The sequence below is a fragment of the Leishmania braziliensis genome, chromosome 25, assembly GCF_000002845.2.
Source record: "Leishmania braziliensis MHOM/BR/75/M2904 complete genome, chromosome 25".
Lineage (NCBI taxonomy): Eukaryota > Euglenozoa > Kinetoplastea > Trypanosomatida > Trypanosomatidae > Leishmania > Leishmania braziliensis.
The window spans coordinates 632,802-655,532 of NC_009317.2; the positions used below are offsets into that span (position 1 = coordinate 632,802).

The 22,731-nt window shown below is 53.4% G+C and overlaps 11 protein-coding genes across 11 annotated transcripts; 8 read left to right on the plus strand and 3 right to left on the minus strand.

Annotated features, from left to right (window-relative positions):
• Positions 1–1,070: 1,070 nt before the first annotated feature.
• Positions 1,071–2,351, minus strand: LBRM_25_1720 (conserved hypothetical protein; the record flags this gene model as incomplete). Its single annotated transcript, XM_001565626.1, has 1 exon — positions 1,071–2,351. The coding sequence occupies one exon, from the start codon at positions 2,349–2,351 to the stop codon at positions 1,071–1,073; it is 1,281 nt and encodes a 426-aa protein (XP_001565676.1).
• A 415-nt stretch (positions 2,352–2,766) lies between these two features.
• On the minus strand, positions 2,767–3,519 carry LBRM_25_1730 (conserved hypothetical protein; the record flags this gene model as incomplete). Its single annotated transcript, XM_001565627.1, has 1 exon — positions 2,767–3,519. One exon carries the CDS (start codon positions 3,517–3,519, stop codon positions 2,767–2,769), a length of 753 nt encoding a protein of 250 aa, XP_001565677.1.
• Positions 3,520–4,063: 544 nt separating this feature from the next.
• On the minus strand, positions 4,064–4,969 carry LBRM_25_1740 (conserved hypothetical protein; the record flags this gene model as incomplete). The annotated part of the gene is made up of 1 exon (XM_001565628.2): positions 4,064–4,969. One exon carries the CDS (start codon positions 4,967–4,969, stop codon positions 4,064–4,066), a length of 906 nt encoding a protein of 301 aa, XP_001565678.2.
• Positions 4,970–6,082: 1,113 nt separating this feature from the next.
• On the plus strand, positions 6,083–7,420 carry LBRM_25_1750 (conserved hypothetical protein; the record flags this gene model as incomplete). Its single annotated transcript, XM_001565629.1, has 1 exon — positions 6,083–7,420. The coding sequence occupies one exon, from the start codon at positions 6,083–6,085 to the stop codon at positions 7,418–7,420; it is 1,338 nt and encodes a 445-aa protein (XP_001565679.1).
• A 397-nt stretch (positions 7,421–7,817) lies between these two features.
• On the plus strand, positions 7,818–9,611 carry LBRM_25_1760 (vacuolar protein sorting-like protein; the record flags this gene model as incomplete). The annotated part of the gene is made up of 1 exon (XM_001565630.1): positions 7,818–9,611. The coding sequence occupies one exon, from the start codon at positions 7,818–7,820 to the stop codon at positions 9,609–9,611; it is 1,794 nt and encodes a 597-aa protein (XP_001565680.1).
• A 353-nt stretch (positions 9,612–9,964) lies between these two features.
• On the plus strand, positions 9,965–11,098 carry LBRM_25_1770 (conserved hypothetical protein; the record flags this gene model as incomplete). Its single annotated transcript, XM_001565631.2, has 1 exon — positions 9,965–11,098. The coding sequence occupies one exon, from the start codon at positions 9,965–9,967 to the stop codon at positions 11,096–11,098; it is 1,134 nt and encodes a 377-aa protein (XP_001565681.1).
• A 559-nt stretch (positions 11,099–11,657) lies between these two features.
• LBRM_25_1780 (conserved hypothetical protein) lies at positions 11,658–12,878 on the plus strand (the record flags this gene model as incomplete). Its single annotated transcript, XM_001565632.2, has 1 exon — positions 11,658–12,878. One exon carries the CDS (start codon positions 11,658–11,660, stop codon positions 12,876–12,878), a length of 1,221 nt encoding a protein of 406 aa, XP_001565682.2.
• A 1,623-nt stretch (positions 12,879–14,501) lies between these two features.
• On the plus strand, positions 14,502–15,821 carry LBRM_25_1790 (conserved hypothetical protein; the record flags this gene model as incomplete). The annotated part of the gene is made up of 1 exon (XM_001565633.1): positions 14,502–15,821. One exon carries the CDS (start codon positions 14,502–14,504, stop codon positions 15,819–15,821), a length of 1,320 nt encoding a protein of 439 aa, XP_001565683.1.
• A 977-nt stretch (positions 15,822–16,798) lies between these two features.
• LBRM_25_1800 (conserved hypothetical protein) lies at positions 16,799–18,727 on the plus strand (the record flags this gene model as incomplete). The annotated part of the gene is made up of 1 exon (XM_001565634.1): positions 16,799–18,727. The coding sequence occupies one exon, from the start codon at positions 16,799–16,801 to the stop codon at positions 18,725–18,727; it is 1,929 nt and encodes a 642-aa protein (XP_001565684.1).
• Positions 18,728–19,779: 1,052 nt separating this feature from the next.
• LBRM_25_1810 (glycosome import protein) lies at positions 19,780–20,772 on the plus strand (the record flags this gene model as incomplete). The annotated part of the gene is made up of 1 exon (XM_001565635.1): positions 19,780–20,772. One exon carries the CDS (start codon positions 19,780–19,782, stop codon positions 20,770–20,772), a length of 993 nt encoding a protein of 330 aa, XP_001565685.1.
• A 1,097-nt stretch (positions 20,773–21,869) lies between these two features.
• On the plus strand, positions 21,870–22,406 carry LBRM_25_1820 (conserved hypothetical protein; the record flags this gene model as incomplete). The annotated part of the gene is made up of 1 exon (XM_001565636.1): positions 21,870–22,406. The coding sequence occupies one exon, from the start codon at positions 21,870–21,872 to the stop codon at positions 22,404–22,406; it is 537 nt and encodes a 178-aa protein (XP_001565686.1).
• Positions 22,407–22,731: the final 325 nt, after the last annotated feature.

Here is a 22,731-nt window from a genome sequence, read left to right on the forward strand (position 1 = left end):
CGCATACTGGAACGTCTTTTAAATGGGCGAAGGTATGAAGCAGCGTATTGTTGCCGAAGAGTTGCAGCGGACCTGCCGAACCACACGATGAGAGGCATTTGTGATTTTTGGGAGCGGCAATCAGCCACTTTTTTTTCTCGCCGTGTGTCTCGTTCCCAACAAGCAGGAGGTTTCCCCTAGCGGTTGCCTGTCTCGTAGCACGTTTGGATGGCCTGTCACCGTTTGTTTGTCTCTCAAAAACGGCACTGTTGCAAGGCGACGCAAAACGCAAAGGAAAAGTCAGAGCATGGAAGTACCAACAGCACGAAACAAACGAAAAGAGGTGTGGTTCAGCACAATATGGCGAGCGCTAACGGCAAAAGAGTGTTTCTCCAGCGTGCCCATTCGCTGCCATGCGGCCATCAGCTCAGCTCAGCTCCACTCGGCCCCCGGCCTGTCGCAGACCCGTCGCGTGGTGCGAAGCAGCCGTAGACACACGCGCGTTACAGCAATGCCGACTCAGCGAACTGAGCACGGCCCCCCTGCATCAGACTCTACCCACCCACGCCCCGCAGGTTGCCTCACCGCCGCTCCCCCATCCTGCCGCCCGCCACCTGGTGCACCCCTCGGGATGGCGCAGACTCCCCAGAGCACTAGACAGCGAGGGCCGGGCGGGACACGCTCGAGCCACGCTGGCACTCGGCCCATCATGCGGGTGGGACAGACGTGCGCAGTGTTGCGGGTCGCTCCGACGCAGCGCCAACCAGGACCCCACCGCCGACATCAGCAGCGATGCATCGCTCTGACCCCCCCACGTCGTGGGTGCTTGACCGTGTCGCCACCAGAGGCGGTTCCGCATTGGCAGGGATAGGGGGAGGGGGGGCAGCATGGCTTCCCCACACAGAGTGGGGGTACTCGACCCTGGGTACCACGCACTGAGGTGGGTCTCTCGTCACCAGGGCAGCGGAAGCGATTACATACACACTCATACGAATATGACAACAGGGCGTGGAGAAGTGAAAGGAAAGACAACTGATCTCATACATACGTTGTTCTTTGTCAGAGGGTAACGTATTCCTGCGTATGTTGGGCTATCCTTCTAGCCGGAAGGAGAGTGAGATATCTGGACGAATCGCGAGTGGCTGTGGGGGCGGTAATGGTGCTTTCGTCGAATCGGGCTTGGCTCGGTGAACCAGTGAGTTTATTTTGTTGAGGCGCTCTGTGTTGTTCCTAATGTTTTTGGTGCACAGTCCGACAAAGCGCTCAGCGTCGAAAGGAAGTTTCAGCTTACCTTTTTGAGACTTTGTCAAATAGTCTTCCACAATCGTCGCGCGCTCTAGTCCCTGGTTCAGAAGGCTGAGTCCAGATCCTGGGTTCTTGTTGAAGAGATGAGAGGCTGCATGCTGGTACGCAAGCGCGTGGAAGATATCGCGCTTCAAGATAGACAGTGTTGAAATATCCACGAATGCTTTGCTGCGCGTATTTATGGTGCGGGCATTTGTGCACACTGCCTCGTACATGAGAAAAAGTTGGTGGCTGAGACGAGCAGTGGTTTCCGTGTTCTCTTTGGGATCAGCACTGAACGCCTTCGACACACCGATTTCCTGTGCTTGAGCAAGTGCCAAGCTTTCCAGAAAAATAGCCATTTCCTTCTCTACATCGAGAGGAATTGATACCTGTGCGACACCAATCTCGTGCTCCTTCATATTATCGGCAATATTAGCGCAAAAGTGAAAATAGGCAGACGCCTTGATGAGGGCGCGGTAGGCGTCCTTTTCGAGGAAAGAGAGTGTTCCTACTGTTACTCTCACGCAAAGCAGGTACTGAGCAATGTTCATGAGAATGGCACCAACGTTGTAGTACACCCCAAGAAGCTCATATCGGTAGTCGTCGAACGCCATCTCTTGCTTGTCCGTAAGCGGCGAGCTCCAGTAAAAGTACTGAAGGCTCGCAAACTTTGGCGTTTTGGAAACAATATTGGCAAGGGATGATGTGTACTCATCAATACTATCAACAAGGTCTTTCACATACTTCTCGCATCCCGCACTTGTGCTCAGTTTATCATCTACAGAGTTCTCTTTCCGGACCAGGTGCTTGTAAAAATCATCAAAGAGCTTGATGCAAGCATCACGCTCTTTGCCGACGGCCTTTTTGTCGGAGGATGATAGATCCACTTCTACCTGCGAGTTGACACCAGGCTTCTCCGTTTGGCGCACCGGAATGATGGGGAGAACGTACTTGAGCGCATCGTTGTTAAACATGTCAAGTTCTCGATGACAATGGGATAAGCAGCTGATGGGGAAGATGGGCTTAAGCTTGAAACGAACGAAAGGGAAAACTGTTATTTCAAAAGCATTTCTTCTAAGATTCATGGACAGCTCGGAAAAAAAAAAAGGAGAGGTCGAGTCGAGTCATTTTTTCAACGATGGAGGAGGAAAACATGAAGAGAAACACCACGCAACGAAAAACTTTACGTGGGATTTGCGATAATAACGAAAGTCATTGCAAGAGACTGTCGTGCGAGACGTTTTTCTAGGAGCACGCGGTATCTTAGTGTCAAACACATAAACGCTGCTCAGTCACAAAAATGGCACAAAGCGCTCTCCTATTTTCGCCCTTTCTTTGCAAAAAAGACGAAATGTTCTCACGTGTACAAAATGTAAGTATATCGATCGAACAAACAGCAGCAACCAATGAACCGTCAAAAAGGCAACAGCAACAACAACAGGCGTACCCTTATTCAGCACAATTTGTAGTTATCTTTTTTGAGAGTAAAATGCAGCACTTCTATTCATCTAGAACTCGCCAGCACTCATCCAGCAGCTCAGTGAGATCGTTGAGGGAGCTGTTCGGTGTATCCTTGACTACGCTAGGATTTGCTATAACCCGATTCGGAAGAAGTCTTTTTAGCCCATTCAAAGGCTTTGATAGCACTCGTTCTTTGGATTCTGCAACGAGACGCACCAACTCGCCATACAGGAGGGATATGAGTTCTATCCGCGTATTGGACTCGCAGTTGAGCAGAACACTTCGAGTCGATATCTCTTCCCTTTCCAGAATGTATATCGTCCATCTATGTTGTAAAAGGTGCAAGCACTTTGTCGCTGAGTTAGCATTACCCTCCAGTCTGGTCAGTTTTGCAAAAAGTGCATCTAATTTATTCGAGGTGCATTCGAGTTCTTGAAGCTTCTCTTCCAATATAGCGCTCACAGATACAACTGAGCTCGCGACTTTCTCAAAGCACTCTTGTGTGTCAGCTTCGTTTTCTGTCTGAGACGATGTCACACGTTGCTGTGGAGAATGTTGAACACCTTGTTGCACCAATGACGGGCTTTTTTGGACACCGGTACTCACACAGGTCGACCTGTTCGTCTGTGCAGCACCATTTGCTCGCGTCACTGCAGTACTTACAGAAACTAAAGGGCTATAAGTAATGGAGGGCTGAGAAAGAGTACTTGTGTAATCATCTTGTATGCCAAGAGATCTGAGTGTTCGGTCGATTTCGCTTATGGTGGCCACAGTGTGCTGATCGACGTCCATTTCACTTCTCTGTAAAGAGAGAAAGGGCCTAATCAGAAGCGAATAATATCGAATCGGAAAAAGAGAAGATACTGGTAGAGTAGGGAGCGTGGCCACTGGCAATACGGAAGTAAGAATGCATACAAGGAGAAAAAAGCAGCCATCTGCTGTTTCGTTTTCCATTTGTTGCGGACGACTAGCAAGCAAACAAAAAAATGCACTCACTTTCCTGAGAAGTTGTGAGTACAACAGGTGCAGAACTTCTTATGCATAACAGCTAGCGGCATTTTCATTTGAAAAAGAGAGAATGGGCATGACTCAAAGGACTGCATCACTGGCAATTTTTTCGAGTTCAATGTGAGAGATGTTACTCCTCAAAAGGTGAGCACACACACGCACACACACACACACACACACACACATATATATATATTTATATATACGTATATGTATAAATATATATATATATATTTATTTATTTATTTATATATACATATATATGTATATATATATCGATGTAGGTGTTTTTCTCTGCCAAATCACCAGAACACTTTCGGTACAAAAATCATGACGACTGTTTCATCCCACTGTAGTCATTCTTTCCGTGGTAGCCCTTCGGTTTTGCCTCGTAGCGTGGAGCCAAATTCGGGAGCGGCTGCATTGCCATCTCCTTGTACGGACTCCTTAACAGCACATCCTCCATCATTTCATCCACGTTCCAATCCTTTGGTTTCTCAGCTTCTGTGTGTAGCAGATAATCATTTTCCTCAATAGCGTCTATGCGAGAATATTCATTGATACCGTAATCAGCAAGAGTTTTCATGTCATCTAAATCTTTGCCATCGATACTCAGCTTAAATGAAGATATGCACAAATAGGGCGACTGATTCTCAATCCTTACCTGTTGCATGAGTTCGGCAATGGTTGCATCGCGCTGCATCATCACTTGCACGACTTGCATCCGCTGCTCCCACCCACTAGTGACCCAGATGAATGTTTTGAAGCGAATACGCAGAGGCACAAGGTGTTGCACGTGTGGATCATCAATGACAGCACGCCAGTAGTGCCGCTCGTTTTCCCGCAAAATAGTCTCAGCACTTCCCATGTAAAATCGTGTATCACCAGGAGTTGCCGCCCTAATCGGACCAGGGTAAGTTTGTGACTCCGTGAAACGGCGGTGTGACTCGTAAGCCTCTTGCTCATACTGCGACAGCTTTCCTGAACTCAGGAGATACATGGGGGTCGAGTGCAGGCAAAGTGGCAGGCTACGCCTCATGTCTACCTTGCCAAACTTAGAAACGTGGCTAATATGCTTTCGTAACCCAGAGCCAACACAAAGGCATACATAGTGAATAGCCGCATCCATCACAAACAGAGATGTCAGGAACAATAGAAGTAGAACATGAATGGCAAGTGTACCTGCTTGGCTAAGAGGTGCGGCACCTAAGGGTTCTCCAAATTGACTATGCATATTGGAGTAAGCTACGTGAGAATATGCTGTCAAGTACAGGAGGACGAAATGAGGGCTCACTCCTCGGGACTGTTTGGAAGAAAACAGCGTGTTCTCGTTTTGTGTTCGCTTGCATGAGTTTGAGTTAGGATGCGCTTGCTGTAGAATGTCCTCTACCAGTGGAATTCCGCGGGAGGGAAAGGCAAAAAATAGAGAGCGTTTTCACGAAGCGAACACGCAGAGGTTGAAATCGAAGCCAATCTTTTGCTGGGTGCGCAAAAAAAAAATGAATTTACACATCTTCCGGTACTGTGCGCTGATCCCTCATTTAAGTCAATGCGAAACACATCTGCCTGCAGAGCAAAATAGCCCGTTCCAACTTATCCTCGGCACTTTCGACGTTTCAAAAAGGTTGCGTCCAGCGTTGACTCAAGATGGGGGGGGGTAAAAGGAGACTCCGCGTCACCTGCGCTGGGTGTATCTTTTCTGTATTTCTGTTCTGGCAGCCGATGTCGGCTGTGGTGATCTGCTCTTGCCTTCCTTCGCTGCTTGTGCGTGCCCCTACTACTGCTAGAAGTGGTTCGCCACTTTGGGGTGGGGAGCTGGTTCCCCCCCCCCCCCCGGCAAGGCAAGGGCACTACGCCGGGGCGCCCTCTGTCGCGAATGAGAAAGGTAGTTGGTGGAGAATGCTGAACATGAGGGATAAGTGCGCTTGAAATGTGTACCTTCCGCTGGTCTGCTCAATGACAAAGTTCAGGAGAATATCTTTGATGAGGGATTGTTATGAAGCACGCCGGAGCCCACGATATTCTTCACCGTTCTCACGTGGAGTGTGTGATAAAATTGTGTTTAAAATGAAGCAGTTTCTCACCAGAGACTGAAAACAAACAATATCCTTTATAGAATTAATCTCATGAATGGTGCTGGTTTCCAGCGCTGAGAACAGAGCGGCATTTCGCTCTTTCACATGTTTTTCGGCGCCACTGAAATGTCAAATTGTGCGCTGCTACAGACGTTTATTCTTTCGTAGTGCATCATCATCGTTCATTTTTGTGGACTGTTACTTTGTATTTTCTTCGCATGGAAGCACCGAATCCTAAGTGCAGCAGCTTTTTTGACAGAAGTACAGAGGATATGACTAACTTCATCCGTCCAGGAGGAGGGAGTTCCACAAAGAGCATTTCAGTGACAATTCCAGCGGATGGGGAGCTCATCATCACTGTTCCTTCTAATGAACCAAAGTGCTCCGCGTCAATCAAGCTGGAACCTTTCAGTGGCACCGCAGATTCGCAAGTCGATGTCGCCGGCAGCCCTCTAGTTACGGATATCTCCTACTACCTCCTGCCTGGAGTCACTCTGAATGTTTTCGCATGGACTACAAGTGTCGTCCGGATAGAAGGCTCTGAGCAGTTGCTGCGCGGTGTAATTCGCACGTCGACGAAATCGATTACGCGTCCTTTAGTGGAGTATCATTGTGTCCTGCACACACAACGTGTCGCTGCGGAGAAAACCCAGTCTTGTGGACCGATGATGCTGATATGCGGAGGGCAACTGGCAGGCAAGATCATGGTTGCACGTACGCTAGCAAACTATGCCGCGCGTGCCGGCTGGAAGCCAATCTTGGTAGATATGGATCCAGGAGTGCAGCAGATGGTTGGCTTGCCCGGATCAATCGGGGCTGCCATTGTGGACTATCCATTGTCTCTGGATGAGATCATGGCGCTCTCCTTTGTGAACACAACGTATTTTGTAGGCACAACAGAAGTCGAGTCCTTCAATAAACTGGGGGAGGCTTTTACGGGGGCGGCGTATGTGCACTTCTCAAAGCTTCTTCTCAACTGCGTTCGCGAACGGCTGCTGATACACTCACATGACCTGTACGGCTTCAGTGGTGCAATAATCCTTTTACCAGAGGTTCATGGTAGCGCTGGAATGAATGTTATCAGCGAATTGATACAACAGTACGACATCTCCAACGTACTTTGCCTCGGGGATGATGACCTGTTTCACACCCTTTATCTGCGACACGACCGCGGGAACACAGCTCTGTCGAACTACGTGAAGATAGATCGTATTTCGCACAACTTTAGTGTTGTGCCCCCAGTTAATGCCGATGCCGTGATGCCATTGAAATACAGCGACTACTTTCTCGGCACTGGAGCAGTAGACCTGCATCCATCACAGTGGTCAAAGCCATTTAACAGTATCGACGTACTCATTCTTAAAGAGGAGCATGGACAAGTAGTGCTGTCTCCAGTCCCGAAGGAGGAGCTACAGGGTATCGTTGGCTGCATTGGTGCACTTTACTCGCCAAAGTCGGGTAGTGCACTTCAGGCGTCGCCTGTTGCATATGCAAGGGTGCAAACAATCGACCCGACTGGCGTTTGCTTTCTGACAAGCACCCATTTCACGTTTCCGTCAGAAAAGCTAACGTTGCTTGTCGGGAGTGTCCGCTGGATTACCAGTACGTAAAAAAGCAATTTAGCCATCATTAAAAATTTACATAGCACGTTGAAAACGACTAACTGAGGTTCCACAGCAATAGAAGCTCATGGTTACACATAGAATACGTGGGCATCGCTTATTATTATTATTATCCTCTTCCCTCCTTTCTTGAAAGCTAAGCATGCTGTACCACGTATCTGCAATGCACAGCTGTGGGATTGCTGAGGGGTGCTACTCATCGTGCCTTCCAGGTCTTGTTGCGCATTGGTTTCCAACTACATGGTCGCTCTTCAATAGCATCATATACTGGCGTCTGCTCTCTCATCAATTTCTTTTCTGTAGAAATGCCATTTGTTTTGTGTAAGCGGGAAACCGTTTTTTTTGGCCGGTCAGGGAATTGAATCAGCAACAACAGCGACAAAGAATGACACTCCCCAATGACACTTCTTACTTAGTTGAGGGAGCGAATCAAGTTCCCAAGCAGGAGTTTCTAAGCACTCTTAGCAGGGTGTACGAGGGTCATGGAACCGCCATTGTTTTTATCGAGCAGCACATTCTCTCCGCTCTCAATCGTTTAGGAATTGCGGCACGGGACTTCGGTCGCGATAAAGGAGTCGTCGGCATTTTCCTGTTTCAAAATGTAATTAACTACGTTTCAGCTGACAATGTTGTGTACATACTGAATCCAGACCTGAGTAACGTGCGTTCTGTCGTCGTTCACTTGCTTTCCTATACTCAGCGATTTCCAAGTGCGAAGCCGACAATTCTCTATGTTCCCCAAAAGACGCTGATTGCGGAGCAGGTGATGGAGGACGAGTTCAAGCTCTCCCAAAGATTTCCCACTCTACACATTGCAAGTCTTGATTTAGACTACGTTTTTCTGGAGGAGAAAGTGTTTACGATGGAACTGCCACTGTCGTTCAAATCAGTGTTTGCAGAGGGTGACTTGAGCAACCTAACCTGGATTGCCAGGCTTTTGCTCAAGCTCCAGACAGGCCGCTTCGGTGCCATTCGGCACATCCGAGGAAAGGGCAGCCGTGCTGCTAAGGTTGTTCAGCTTCTTCAGCGGATGCAGAATGACATCGGGAACGATTTTATTACTGACATTCCCTCTGAAGTAGAGACACTCATCATTATCGATCGTTCTGTGGACTTCATCACGCCGTTGATGACGCAGCTTACGTACGAGGGGCTTATTGACGAGCTGTACAACATTGAGAACTGTGAGGCGCAATTTCCGTTCAGCCTGGGCGAGAGTTCCGGTGTGGGGGCGAGCGAGAGGGTGCTTCTGAACAGCACTGACCGAATGTTTGCTGAGATTCGAGACAAGAATTTCGCAGGAGTGGGGTCTGTGCTTTACCAAAAATCCCTGTGGGTGAAGCAAAACTATGACAAGCGTAAGGAGGTTCATCATCTGAAGGAGCTGAAGGAGTTTATGAAAGGCCTCCCAGAGATGCAGGAAATGCATCGCTTGATTGGGATTCATACCAACGTTGCCACTGAAATCAGCAAGACAACACAAAGCACGGACTTCAGGAAGCGTATCTTGATTGAACAGAACATCATTCAACAGATCAGTGAGAGCGATACTCTGAAGTACATTGAGGATCTTGTATTTCGGAAGGAGAAGTTTGAGAATGTTCTCCGCCTACTCGCGCTTCTGTCCCTTGTCAACGGTGGCCTGCGCGAGAGGGAGTTGCTCAGCCTCAAGGAGAACATGATGTTGGCCTATGGCATTCCGCACGTAATCACTACCTTTTTCCTGCTGGAGAGGTGCGGCCTCCTTTGTGTACAAAGTGGAAAGGGAAGCAGCTACCGAAGTGTTTTCAAACAGCTTCAAACCTGGAATGCATCGGTGGCTGATGAGCAGCCGAATGACACTGCGTACGCCTATAGAGGCTACGCACCTCCTCTTGTCCGCATGGTAGACACTCTGCTACGGAATCCACAAGCCTGGGACGTGGAGGACGATGTAGTGAGTTTACTCCCTGGTGAAAAGAAGGAGCTGCTGAATGACGTAGAGGTTGCCGCCACAACAAAGGCGGCTATTGTCTTTGTTATTGGCGGAATCACAGCTTCGGAGGTGAGCGCACTGCGCTTTGTAGAGGAGCGACTTTCCAGCGGTGCCACACCTCATCGCCTCTTTATAGGCGCCACAGACCTTATAAGCGGAAATCGCATGATTCGATCGTTGCTTCCGTTTGAACCGTCTCGGTAGAGGCATCGGCCCTCTGTACGTTCCGCATGCTGTGCGCTTCTTTCTCTTTATGCATTCTCTTTGCTCTTTCGCGAGTGCGCAACAGCTACACCATAGCAGACAGGAGAACAGGACTTGGTTCTGTCGTTTCACATGCTTGCTGGAAGCACCAGCTTTGTTTACTACGCAAATCGAGCCAGATGAACAGAACGCCTCACCTACCACCTGCGCCTGCGACGGTGCTTCCGTGCTTCGTTTTGATGTAATGCTCAGCTGTGCCTGTTTTCGCCTTCTTCGCTATTTCCTCTTCGTCTTTCTCCTGCGTGTTGCGTATTTTTGCTCGCAGAGCAGAAGTCTTGAGCACAACCAAGAGGATGGGGGAGGGCCGCATTCGTTGTTACTACGAGGTGCTTGAGGTGGAGCGGAAGGCCACGTATGATGAGGTGCGCGCCGCCTACAAAAAGAAGTCACTCCAGTACCACCCCGACAAGAACTACGACAATCAGGAAGAGGCCGCTGCACGTTTTAAAGAAGTTCAAAATGCCTACTCAATCCTTAGCGACGCCGACGAGCGGGCCTGGTACGACTCCCATCGCGAGGCAATCCTGCGTGGTGGCGATGGCGCAGGTGACCCGGACGAAGTGAATCTGTACGAGTATTTCACCACGAGCTGCTTCGACGACTTTGATGACGGTGAAAGTGGGTTCTACACTGTCTACCACAAAGTGTTCGACATGCTAATCGAGGAGGAGTCCAACTACGACTCCCGCGCAAAGTCATGGCCTGGCTTTGGCACAAGCACGAGCGACTGGGCGGATATTCAGAAGTTCTACGGACACTGGCGCAACTTCAGCACCTACAAGACATTCGCCTGGAAGGATGAATATAAGGTGAATGAGATGGAGGATCGCTACTCCCGCCGCATGGCTGGCCGCATTAACAGCAAGGCACGCGACGGCGCCAAGAAAGAGTACGTGCGCACAGTGCAAAGCCTTGCGCAGTTCGTGTACCGTCGCGACCCACGTGTGAAGGCAGAGCTCGATCGCCAGGAGGAGGAGGAGAAGGCGAAGCGCGAGGAGCGTGAGTGGCAGGAGATCGAGCGTCTGAGGCGGCGCCGCGAGGCAAACGAGCGCGTCTGGGCTGAGGCGGCGGAGCGCGAGGCCCGCGAGGAGGCAGAGCGGGCGGCACGAGGTGAGGCTATGGATGGATCGACGTTGGAGATGCTCTATGAAAAGGAGCGGCAGACGAAGGAGATGATGCGCGGCAACGGCGGTGCCGGCGTGCACAAGGCTGGCTTTGCCATGCTAGGAGGGGATGATGACGAGGTAGTGACGTTGTTCAACTGCCCTGCGTGCAAGAAGCAGTTCAAGTCCGAGAACCAGTACAAGGAGCACATTCGTAGCAATAAGCACAAGGCAAAGCTGAAGCAGTTGGCCGCCAAGGGCACGGATGTGGCTGCACTCATGGGCGAAAAGGTAGAGGACGGCGGTGGCTACGCTGCGGAGTGAGGCGAATCTGCGTGGCCGCTTGTTTGCCAGGTGACTCGTTCTCTCGTTTTTCGGTGTATGTGGTGAGATTGATGTGTGTGTGCCGCCTCTGTCGCGAGGGTGTTCAAGAGGCGATTTCTCTACTATTTCTCCGCGAGGAGGTGATGACTGGCGACAATGGCGCGCCTCCTCCCCGTGGAGGCAACAACAATTTGCATAAGACGATTAAGAGAAACATGGCAAATGCCGAGGAAGACAGACAGACATCTGAAAAGCATCACTGCTGCTGCTTCTCATTCCCTCTAACACTGAGCTTAAAGAAAAGAGGCACACGCCTTTTCTTTTTGTTCTCGTGAGTGCCTGCAACACACATGTATCCACGTCCATATACACAACTGCGCAAAGCTGCCCACTGCTTTGCGCCTTTCCCACGCGTATATGCAAACATATACAGACGTACACAGGCGTAGTCAAGCGCCAACAGGTGGTCACCATGACCTCGTGGCAGGCTGTGGAAGAAGAGACCTTTAGCGACGTTTGACGTGGTGGTGCCGACTCGTTTCTCTATGTCGCATTGCTTATGCGCCTCCAAGCCTTCTTCCTCCAGCTAATGCTCGTACTCACACTAAGGGGCCTGCTGAGCTACTCGCATCAAACGTATCGTTTTCCTCTCCTTCCTACTGACTTCCCCATACACCTGCGCGAAAGCAACAACGCCTGCACGGCCTCGATCGTAAACCGCCTGAAAGAGAAACGCAGAAGGAATCGTCTCCTCCCCTTGGATCGCTGTCCTGTTCTACAGCGCACTCTCCCGCTCTCGTTTTTCCCTCTTTTTTTCCTTCCCCCAAACGGGAGTCCTTGTGTCGCCATGAGCAGCTACAATATCCAACCCATCGTGAAGGGCACCAAGAGGGATCATTCTGTGCGCAAGTACAACAGGGCTGCCGGGGCAGGTCCCTTTGGCGCTGTTTCCACCAGCTGCGGTCCCAAGAAGTCTACGCAAACTCAGAGTGCTGCGGCACCGGCCGGAGAAGCGGCTGCTACAAATGCGGTAGTGACGGGCGTGCGCTTCCCCTACGCTGGGACGAAGCACGGCTACGGTGGTGCGAGCAGCTCGCTGCGCAAAGGTCGCCCGCGCGATGCGCCGGACGCCGCCTTTTCTGAGAGGGGATGCGGCAAGAGCGCCCCACCCAAGGCTGGCGCCTTCAAGAAGCGCCTCATCCCACCAACGGAGTTTCGCCGCTCGTACGACCGCGGCGATCTGCCCATCGCGATCTGCCACGGCAGCCGCCCCACCGTAGACTGGAAGGTGGAGGTGGAGAAGCTAGACTACCATCACTACCTCCCCATCTTCTTTGACGGCATCCGTGAGACGGAGGAGCCGTACATGTTTCTGGCTCGCCAGGGCTGCCTTGACCTGCTCGAGAGGGGCGGGCCCAAGATCCTGCCCACCATCCCGCAGCTGATCATCCCCATCAAGACGGCGTTGAACACGCGCCATCCGGACATTATCTGTGCAACCCTCCGGATTCTTCAGCAGCTTGTCGTCAGCAACGACCTCATAGGCGAGGCTCTCGTGCCGTACTATCGACAGATCCTGCCGGTGCTGAACCTCTTCAAGAGCATCCACAAGAGGCGCAGCCGAAGCGACGCCATGGACTACGGTCAGCGCAACCGCGATGATGTGGGTGACTTGGTGAATGAGACGCTGCAGCTCTTAGAGCAGCACGGTGGTGAGGACGCGTACATCAACATCAAGTACATGGTGCCCACCTATGAGAGTTGCATCTACAACAACTGACGAATGGAAATTGCGGTGCAGATATCGACGGTGAGCCCATCGGCGCGTGGGTGAGGCGGAGCGGTTTGGCTGCTCGTAGCGGGCACCCGAACTTTTGTTCGAATTGGTTGTTTGTTGCTCCATGTCCGTGTGTGTACACGTGCCCTCAGAGTTGAGTGCGTGCCTTCCGTGTTGGTATGTGTGTGTGTGTGTGTGTGTGTGTGCGTGTGTGTGTGTGTGGGTGGGTGGGCGTGATGGGGGTGCCGTTTCCCTGCTTCTACTCGTGGTTTGTCAACGCTTTTGTTTGCTTGTATGCGCGTAGACGGGGGTGGGGGTGGGGTGCTGAGGAGTCTGAGGAGACAGCTCCACTTATCTCGCCTTCCCTCCAGATGTATGATAGACTGTCTCTTCGCCTGTGGTCTAGCCGACTTCGCCCTTTGTTCTGTTTTTCCTTCTCTGTTGCCCTTTCATGTAGTTCCGACAAGACGGAGAACAACAATGTCTGTACACACACATGCACGCCCTCCTTGTACTGGAGGGTTGGAGCTACAGCGGGAGCAGCTGCAGTAGCAGCCGGACTTAAAAGCAAGCATGTGAGCATCCCGTAGTCCTCATGTATACACCGTGATCAAGCTCAGCTGCGGCGGCCTTTTGCGAGATGCACATTTTTGACGTTTCGCACAGCCGTTTTCCGTGTACTTGCACATACTCTCTACGCTACTCTGGCGAGGATGTCAATCGACGTATCGTGAAAGCTCGCTCTCAGCTTCTCACGTGCATGGAGGGGGGTGCAACACGCTGTGCATATGGCTGTGATTCCTTCCGCGCGTTGCTCGCGCAGTACCGGTGACAGGGTAGAGGGGCCTGAGTTCATGCCTTCTTGTGCACGTCTACTTCAAGTTTTCTGCCGCCGTGGTGAGAGAAGCATGCGACACTCCAGCCCCTTCCTTGTTATTCTCCCCAGCTGTAGCAGTGCTGGTGGCATCTTCTCCCTCCTGCAGTGGACGCGCTGCTTCTTTTGGCGTGCCTCTGCTTCGATCGTCTCTTTTTCTTTGCACGCCCATTTCTTATCTTCCTCCGTTGTGTGGCGTACCTCGTTGTGCGTGCGTCGTTTCCTCGCAGAGCGTGGTACACAGTCATACACAGACACACGGAACATGCGTACATACCTCCACGCAGACAAGCGCACAGGCCTCTCTCCCTAACTCCCATTCCGCAGATTTTTCTCTCTGTGCTGATTCTGTGTCAGTTGCGTTTACTCTTTCATTGCCCACCTTTCCTCCTGACTTTTCCCTGCTACTCCTCAACTGTGTTACTTCGGAGTTTCCCACCCTACGTGAGGTTGTGCTTGTGCTCGTGCGATTCTGTGCGTCAACGTTCTCGCGTATGGTGACAGAGTGGGCTCCGTTTAGCTTGGTGCTCTCTTCCGTGCTGCTTGGCTGTTGCGCAGCACCTATCGTCGGCTGCTCTGGGCCTTGGTTTCTCTCCCTTCACACTTGTCTGAGAAGACTGCATGCAAGGGGGGGGAGGGGTAAGAGGCACTAGCCGCGTCTTACTCTCTTCTCTTTGCTCTCTTACCGCTCCTTCTTGTGGATCTGATGCCGAGAGGAAAAGAGGAAAATATCAAAGGCAAGCACGCGAGCAATGGAGGATGATTACTACTACGATGATGACGGGGGCTACGACGAGTACTACGACAACGGCGCCGACGAAGTGGTCGACGTGGACCCGTTAGAGGTCAAGTATGTGGATGGTAAGAGCTTCATGCAAAGCAACGTGGGGGAGAGCCTGCGGTGCCTGCAGGAAGTCATGGCCGAAGACAACGAGCACGGGAAGTGGACCTTCAAGGCACTGAGGATGCTCGCGCGTGCCTCTCGTATCGCGAAGAAGTACGACGCTATGACGGATTACTACACGCGGGTCGTGCACTTTACCCACCCTGACATTGGCGCTGCTGCGGTGGCGAAGGCAATGCTCAAGTTCACCGAGGAGAGCCAGCAGGTGCCAGCAGAGTGGCGAGGGCGTACCCTGCATGTTACGCTGGAGGTGGCTACCGCGCAACCAGAGTCCTATCGGGATGTCATAGTGCCCACCCTCCTGCGCCGTGCCACCCTTTTTGTAGAGGAAGCCAAGTACGAGGAGGCTCTTCTGGACTTGCAGGCGGCGCTGCAGAAGTGCGATGAATCCGGTGTCACCACAGCCCAGGTCAACACCAACTCTGTGTACCACATCCGGAGCCTTCAGCTTACTGTGTATCGCAAGCTCAGCCGCTACGCAGAGCTGCGTCGTGCCTACTATGAGCTAGACAGGGTGCAGGCGGCGCTGCCGTCGTTGCGCATGATTGGCAGTGTCATGGAGTCGGCTGGGCACCTGTTCCTGCACGACGCGGACTGGGCCGCAGCTCACCGCGCATTCTCTTTGGCGCTGCGTTGCCACACAGAGAGCGGTTGTGCGCAGCAGTACAGCGTGATCAAGTATATAGTGCTCGCCGCCATTATGGATGGGACTCCCACGGACGTGTTTGCGCAGGAGGAGACGCTGGCGAATCACTCGTCCGTTCGCCCAGTACGTGCTCTCTGGCAAGCCTTCATCGCATTGGACATATCGACCTTTCTGCACGTGTTGCGCGCCCCTGCTAACGCGGTGTGCTTCACAAAAGACGAGGAGTTTGCGCCCTACGTGGAGCCAATGATGTTCCAGCTGCGCACCAACTACCTCATCTCTTACTCCAAGAGCTTTGGCACGCTGTCGCTTCTGGAGCTCGGTGCTCGGTTGCAGCTGCAAGAGCAGCCGTGCAAGGAGTTATGCACGAGTGCCATCTTACTGGGTCTCATCGACGCTCGCATAGACGATTCGCGGAAACTGCTGCTGTTTCAACGTGCATCGCGCACCGTGCCTAGCAGCGTGGCGGTATTGCGAGACCTGTCTGGCATGACGAGTGAACTCTGCTGCATGTACAGGTAGTTGCAGCTGTGAGTGGTGAGGGCGTTAGTAGGCACTTTCTCCCTCTATTTTCGCCTGTACTATGGCCGACTATGACGCAGGCGCGGTAGAAGGGGAGGCTGCTGCTCTCTCTCTCTCTATCCTCCTCCTCTTTCGCCCTCCTGCTCCCTCCACCGTGACACATCACCGTCATTTCGTCACCTACCTTAGGGATTTCACCAGCTTTTTTTTCTCTATGTTGTTCTGTGCATTGCAGCTGCTTGTGGCCAACACTCCGCTGGGATCAGCGAAGCGGACGAATACTGGCACAACCAAACAATCAAACTCAGCAGGCTACATCAAAGGAAGGCGGTGTGTAGTGCTGCTGCCCCCCCTCCTCACAGAAGCCGCGTGCGCGTGTGTGGGCACTTGTATAGCCTGGGTGTTGATATGGAACACATCCCTCCTCCAGCTCTCCCTTCTCCACATTCTTCCGCTTTCTATCGCGCACTTTCTATCCTCTCTCTTTGGATGATTTTGTTTCCGATCTTGGAAGTCATCATGAGGAAATAGCACCCACCCACACACGCACACCCACTAGAGCAGACATAAAAACTTTGCGCGGCGTCTTGGCCCACACCTTACTCTGTGCTTTCTTCCGTTAGTGTTTCGCCTCTCACTGTGTCACGTCTGCCTCATCAGCTCTTCGCCTTTCCGGCGCCCTGCGTGTATGAGAGGCCACACCTTCCGAGGGTGTGGAGTAAAAACGGAACGAGAGAAGTGAAGGTGGAAAGCGGGGCAGAGCTGCATGGTGGCATTTAAGCAGCGCTACTCATTAGACAGACAGACATAGCCACACATAAACACATAGACAGGGGTACTACGCCTGACATATACCCCCTTCCCCCTCCCCCAGATAGGTACGTACATAGACAGAGGCGTCATCACCAGCCGCATCTTGAGCTGTGCACACACGTACCTGCTCTCTAATACATATCGGCACGCCCACCGTCGTTGTCATGCCCCGCCAACCGACCAAAAACCGCATTAACATGCACGACATTGTCGAGCAGCCCCTCAGCGCCATTCCAGATGCCGTGGACGCCGTCCTGCGCCGTCCAGAGCCGCTGGACGAGCTCGAAGTGCAGAGCATCTTCTTTGAGAGCTCGTACATACTGCTGCGAGCAGAGGAGGCGCTCTCAGCCAAGGACGGAAACGCATTCTGCGCCCTCTTCAAGATTTTCTCTGAGGGCTTTGCCCACAGTGAGACCTCCTTTGAAGAGGGGATTCGCACCGTAGTGCAAAACGACTCCCTGCTGCAGACAATGCACTCCATTTTCAAAGTGGTCGTGGAGCAGGAGGCCCTGCCATTGCACAGCGCCGGCACCGTCGAGCTTATCCAAGTACTCAGCAGCCTATGCGATGGCGCGGCGCTGAAGGACAAGTGCGGGGCGGTGTTTATGCGCGGGTTTGCCAAAGTATTGCAGCGGGCGTACTCAAACGCTGAGGAGGCGCGCCGGCACTTCCATGTGCAGCGAGGCACGGCGACAGCTCTCATCAACCTCGTGAAGGGGTCAAAGCAAAACAAGCAGCGTCTGGCATCGTGGAAGTTCGTCGCAGACTGCTGCGCCGCCTCCGTTGACGTTTTCTTCCAGTTACAGTGCGTCGAGCTGCTGTTCCGCGTGTCGCGGCAGAACAAAGACGTCTTCTCCCACCTCGGTGGGTCTCTCCCGCTAGCTACAATCGAGGAACTGCGAGCGCTGCCCAACGATGGCACGTTGCTCTCTCGCATGACGCTGCTGATTGAGCACCTCAACGAGGGCCGCGCGCAGGTGCTGCGCTACCCGCTGAAGGAAGTCGTGGCCGCCGAGACGACTCTGACAAGCTCCACTAATGCGTACTTTACGCCCAACTACGTGATTGTCATGGTCACAGCCGCCAACGCCGACAACATCACCATACCGTACCGCATCATCCGGTCCATCACTCTCGGCCGCGACGGTCGCGTCATTGTACGTCTGGAGGAGTTCCCCGTCAAGCTGGAGTTGCTGCTGAGTCGCACAGCTGGGATGGACACCGTCACCTTCTACATGGCCCAAGAGGACCTCGCCACCTTCAAGCAGTCCCCGGTGCGGCAGTGGATCGTGGAGGCATTGCAGGCGCGGAAAGAGGAACAGCACCACCACCTTCCACCTCAAGCGCCGCGCTCCCCGGACTCAACAGCGAAGCCAGCTGGCAAGGTGGAATGGGCGACTCACAAGCCTTTGTCTTCCACAGCGACTGCTGCATCCGGTGCCGCTGCCGCTGCCCCATGTGAGGCTTCCGGTGATATAGACACCGCGAGGAAGAAGGCGCGGCTGGAGAGTGCCACAACTGCTGCTGTGGTGCCTTACACAAATCAGCCCCCTATTGGCGCCCTCCTGCACGGTGTGGATGCACTGGTTGAGCAGGCAACCACACCAAATGAGGCGCAGGCGATGCTGCTGCAGCTGCGTCGGCTCATGGAGGCTCGCAAGGAGGTGCAGCGTGGCAAGTCGTTGGATGACCTGAGCGACGCCATGCAGCGTATCCAAAGCCGCGTTGACGAGGCGCGCCGCACAGCGAAGGAGAACAGAGCGGCGTGGCACCAGGCCATGCTTGAGGAGCTGGAGCGGGTGGAGGCCCTAGTAGTCGGCGCGCAGGACAAGGCGGCGGCGGGGGTGGAGCAGCTGAATGATCACCTGAAGAAGGTCAAGGCGAGCAATCAAGCCATCAACGAGCGGATTGCATGCATGGATGTTGAGCTGCAACGAACATTGGAGGAGCTCCGTGAAGAGGAGCGGCGCTGGACTAGCGAGATCCACACTAAGTGCATGCGCGAGGCAGAGCGCCTGGAGTTTGAGGTCGATCAACAACTTCTCAACCGTAGTCGGCCAATGGCGCTCTTATCTGACTACATGCGACATTAGGCCGCGTCTTGCCGCCAGTTGCCCATAGAGAGACCTCCTCGTGCTGCTTTCTCTATCCTTGCACAACCTCATCAGTCCACGCACAGGTGCGCACGTAAACCCAGTGCCACTAAACCCGAATCAAGAAGATGGGAGCGCAGGCGCGTGTGCCGTTGCTCGTCGGTGTGTGTGTGTGTGTGTGTGTGTGTGTGTGTCTGTCTGTCTGTCTCTGTATAGTGACGCGTGATGGTCTATGTGTCTGCAAGGGGGGTGGGGCGAGGTGGAAGGGAGGGGGGGGGAGAGAGAGAGAGAGGTGCGATAATGTGTGTCGTTTGCACTGTACAAGCATGTATACTTATCTCTTGCTCGTTGCCGTTTTGTATGTCTTTGGCCCTCTCTTCATCCTTCTCTCTGCGTGGTTACAGTGCGCCATTCCCCCCACGCACACACACCTACACAGACACGTGCCTTCTACGAACCTGTCTTTCTTTAGACAATACAGGCGAATAGCGAAACAGCATAAACCCCAAAGGGCTGTTAGTAAGGGGTACCATCAAATGCCATTCCCCCCTCCGGGTCAAAGCGGGAGGAAGGAGGCGGGACGGGGGGGGTCAAGCGGAAAAGAAGGCGAAGGTGGTTGTGCCCACGTGCGCGTGTAGGGGGCCCATTACTTTTTCCTTTCGCCGCCCTCTCATTCTCCTTTGCGGCAGCCTGCCTGACGTGCACTCCAAATCGTACTGCTTTCATGGCTCTGCGCTGCTACTCCTCTTCGTGTGGTTGCCTCTCCTGCGCCTGCGATGCGGCCCCCCCCTCTCTCTCTCTTTCTCTCTCCCGCTGTCTTTGCACTCAAACTCTCTCCCCTTTCGCTGACTCCCTTTCTTTTCTTTTGCCCACGATATAATCACCACTACACCCACTGCTGCTGGAAAAAGGGAGCGACTAGTTTGTGTCTTAGTCTGCTGTCTCGTCGTATTGAGTGTGAGGCTGTCTGCGCTTCTTTGAGCTTGTAAGTTCCTCTATACTTGTTCTTTGAGTGCCTCGCTGCGTCTCTTGCTTGACTCATTCCGTGCATCATGGCGTGGATCGGAGACGCGGTCGACGCACAGTACACGATTGACACGGTGTCGAAGCAGCAGGCGCTGCTGCCGTCCTCCAACGCCTTCTCGATCTTCCCGAAGGATCATGTCCTGCGTATCTTCCAGCTAGATGCGCTTGTGCTGCAGCAAGAGCTCGTGGAGATTCTGCGCACGGCTCTCTTCCAGGTGTTCGACATCCCGCCCCTCCAGCACTTTCGCTTCGCCTATCAGGAGGAGCTGGTGCTTATTTTGGATGCCCTGCTGTACCGTCTCTCCATGTGGCGCACGGGGCAGTCCATCGGGGACCGCCTGCAAAACCTAGTCCTTCGCGATGAGGAGCGAGCGCGGCTGCTGACTCTGCAGAACACGAAGTCGATCTTGCCTAGCCTCGCCCCATCCCGCCGACTCCTGCTGGTGCACGCGATCATGACCCTTGTGATGCCGTATGTAACCCGCAAGGTGCAACGCAAGGTACTGGAGGCTAGGTGGGAGCACGAGCCTGCTACGACGGCGCGGTACCGCATCGCCAAGGCGTTCCGGTACGCTGTCATAATGTGGTCTTTGCTCTCTCTTGCTAACACTTTCAATTTCCTGATGACGGGGCAGTACCGCACCCTCGTCGAGCGCATCCTGTCTCTCCGTCTCGTCTACGGCTCGCAACGGATGGCGCGCTTCACAAACTTGCTCTATATGAATCAGCACGTGCAGTGGCAGACGTGGATGTCGCTCTTCAGCGCTCTCAGTCTGGGACGGTACTTCCGAAGACTCCTGAAAAGCCTTAGTTTTGCTGCGTCGTCGTCTGCGTCGCTTTCAATGAACGAGAATTTGTGCAGCGCGTGCCATGAGCTACCGACGGTGTGTCAGCGGTCGAACTGCGGCCACCGCTACTGCTATTACTGCATCAAGAGTCGACTACTCGACAGTCATTCCACCGGCTCCTTCCGCTGCACAAAGTGCGGCCAAGCCGTGCACAGCTGCGCCCCTGCGTAAGCTGCACAGGATATCCGCTCGTAGTGTTGTGCTTTGCCGCCGTCCCTGCTTCGCCAGTCTGTCTTTGCGCGTCAGCGTACCTCTCTTTGTGTTGAAGTGGTCTGTTCTAGCTGTGTGTGCTTCCGTGGGTCATGCGAGATAGTGGCGATGGCGCTTTCGAAAAAGCAATGTTGGGGACAATGACCGTATGTGTGTGTGACCCTCTTTACCTCCTCACCTCTTTGCCCCCCCCCCCCCCCCCCCCTCCCCTCTGCCATGCTCTCGGAGGCTCCGTCTTCCGTATCAGAAGGCGCTGTTTCGGGTGTGTGCGTGCCTATCTCTCCCCTTCCCTTTTCTCTGGCTGCTTAGTGGGCTCGATGTTTGTGTTTCTTTTCCATCGCACGCCTCTTCCTCCACCTTCATCACCGTCTCATTTGTCGCTCTCACTACACGCATACATGCGTGTAGTGAGAGCGAAGGGCGCGGGGGTGAGGGGGTACGCCTTTTGGGGAGACATGTGCCGCTGTCGAGGGAAAGAGAAAGAGGGAAGAGGTCGTACGCCCCATTCTCATGAGAACAAGAATGAACGACTTTGTATTTAGTTGCTACGGATGTCGTAGTGGGTGCTGGTGGTGGGTGGATGTGGTGTGGCATACCCACAGGAGCGGCTGTCTCGCTGGGAGGTGGCGCACCTCACGTCCACTTCGGTACGACATTTCGCTTCATGTGAACGAAGGTATTCCAACTTCTCCCATTTCCTCTCTTCTCTCCACATCTACATGCGTCTACGCACGTGTGTGGGTGTCATGGAAGAACGTGCGACCCAGTGAGCCGCATCATCACTTCTTACAACTGCGTACTCTTTCTGTTGATTCCCTCCCTCCCTCATTCCTCTCCTGCCTTTCTCTGCACCCCTTCTTCTCTATGTGTCTCTGTGCGCATACGTTTCTCTGACGGAGTTTGCCACCACTTGTGCCGCACTCGAGTACACGTTGGCACCCCCACTTTCCGCCCTCTACGCACGCACGCACGCACGCTGCAGCTACACGTGTGTGTGTATCTGCCACATCTGCGCAAACGCATCTTCTCACTTTTTGTGAAGACCAGCAGAGAAAAGGATGGACCCGGCACTCGCGGTGATGTCACCTTTCCAGCATGAGGTGAAGGGCATTGATGGGATGCTGGAGGACGCAGTGGAAGAGATCACACAGCCCTCGTCGATTGGCGCAGGTAGCAGCAACAACGGCGGGAACAACCGGACTGCTGCCACGGCCGACAGCGCCGCTGCAGAGCTTCCTGCATCGGCGGCTCTTCCCGTGACGCGCTGCAGCTTCTGTGCCCACTCTGCCACTACCCGCTCCGTCCCAGAGGATGGCCTATACGTGTGCGCCAACTGTTTAGCTGCGCAGGGAAGCCGACCTCGTTTGTTCCCTCTTGGCACTTTCAAGTGCTGCCCCACCTCTACAGAGGCGGTGGATGGTGATGTGGTGCGGTGCGCCGGTTGCTACCGATGGTACCATGTGCACTGCGTAGGCATCACGGATAACGTGCTGCGCAACTATGTGACTCTTTCGACCACTTCATGGTACTGCCCGGAGCCGGCGTGCTGCGATCGCGTGCTGCAGAGACATTTGAAGAGGTCGACAAGGGAGTAGCCCACGGACACGAAACCAAATGAAAAAATATGAGGATGAATGTGCGCCTCTGTGCAAGACGGAACTTCGAGAAGAGAGAAAGCGTGAGCGGGGGCGGGCGGGCAGAAGGGCCATCACCGCTCTCTCTGTTGTACTTAATCACACCCATACCCCCACACAGGCTATACCTGCCCAGCTCCACCTTCTTGGTCTTGATGCTCGACATCAAGAGTGTGCGTGTCCGACTCACCCCCCTCTCTTCCGTTGTGTCGCTGCTACTGCCGTCGCCTGTTACCTTTTTCCGTTGCTTTTACTTTTCTGTGTCTTATTCACGTTGTGCATATGC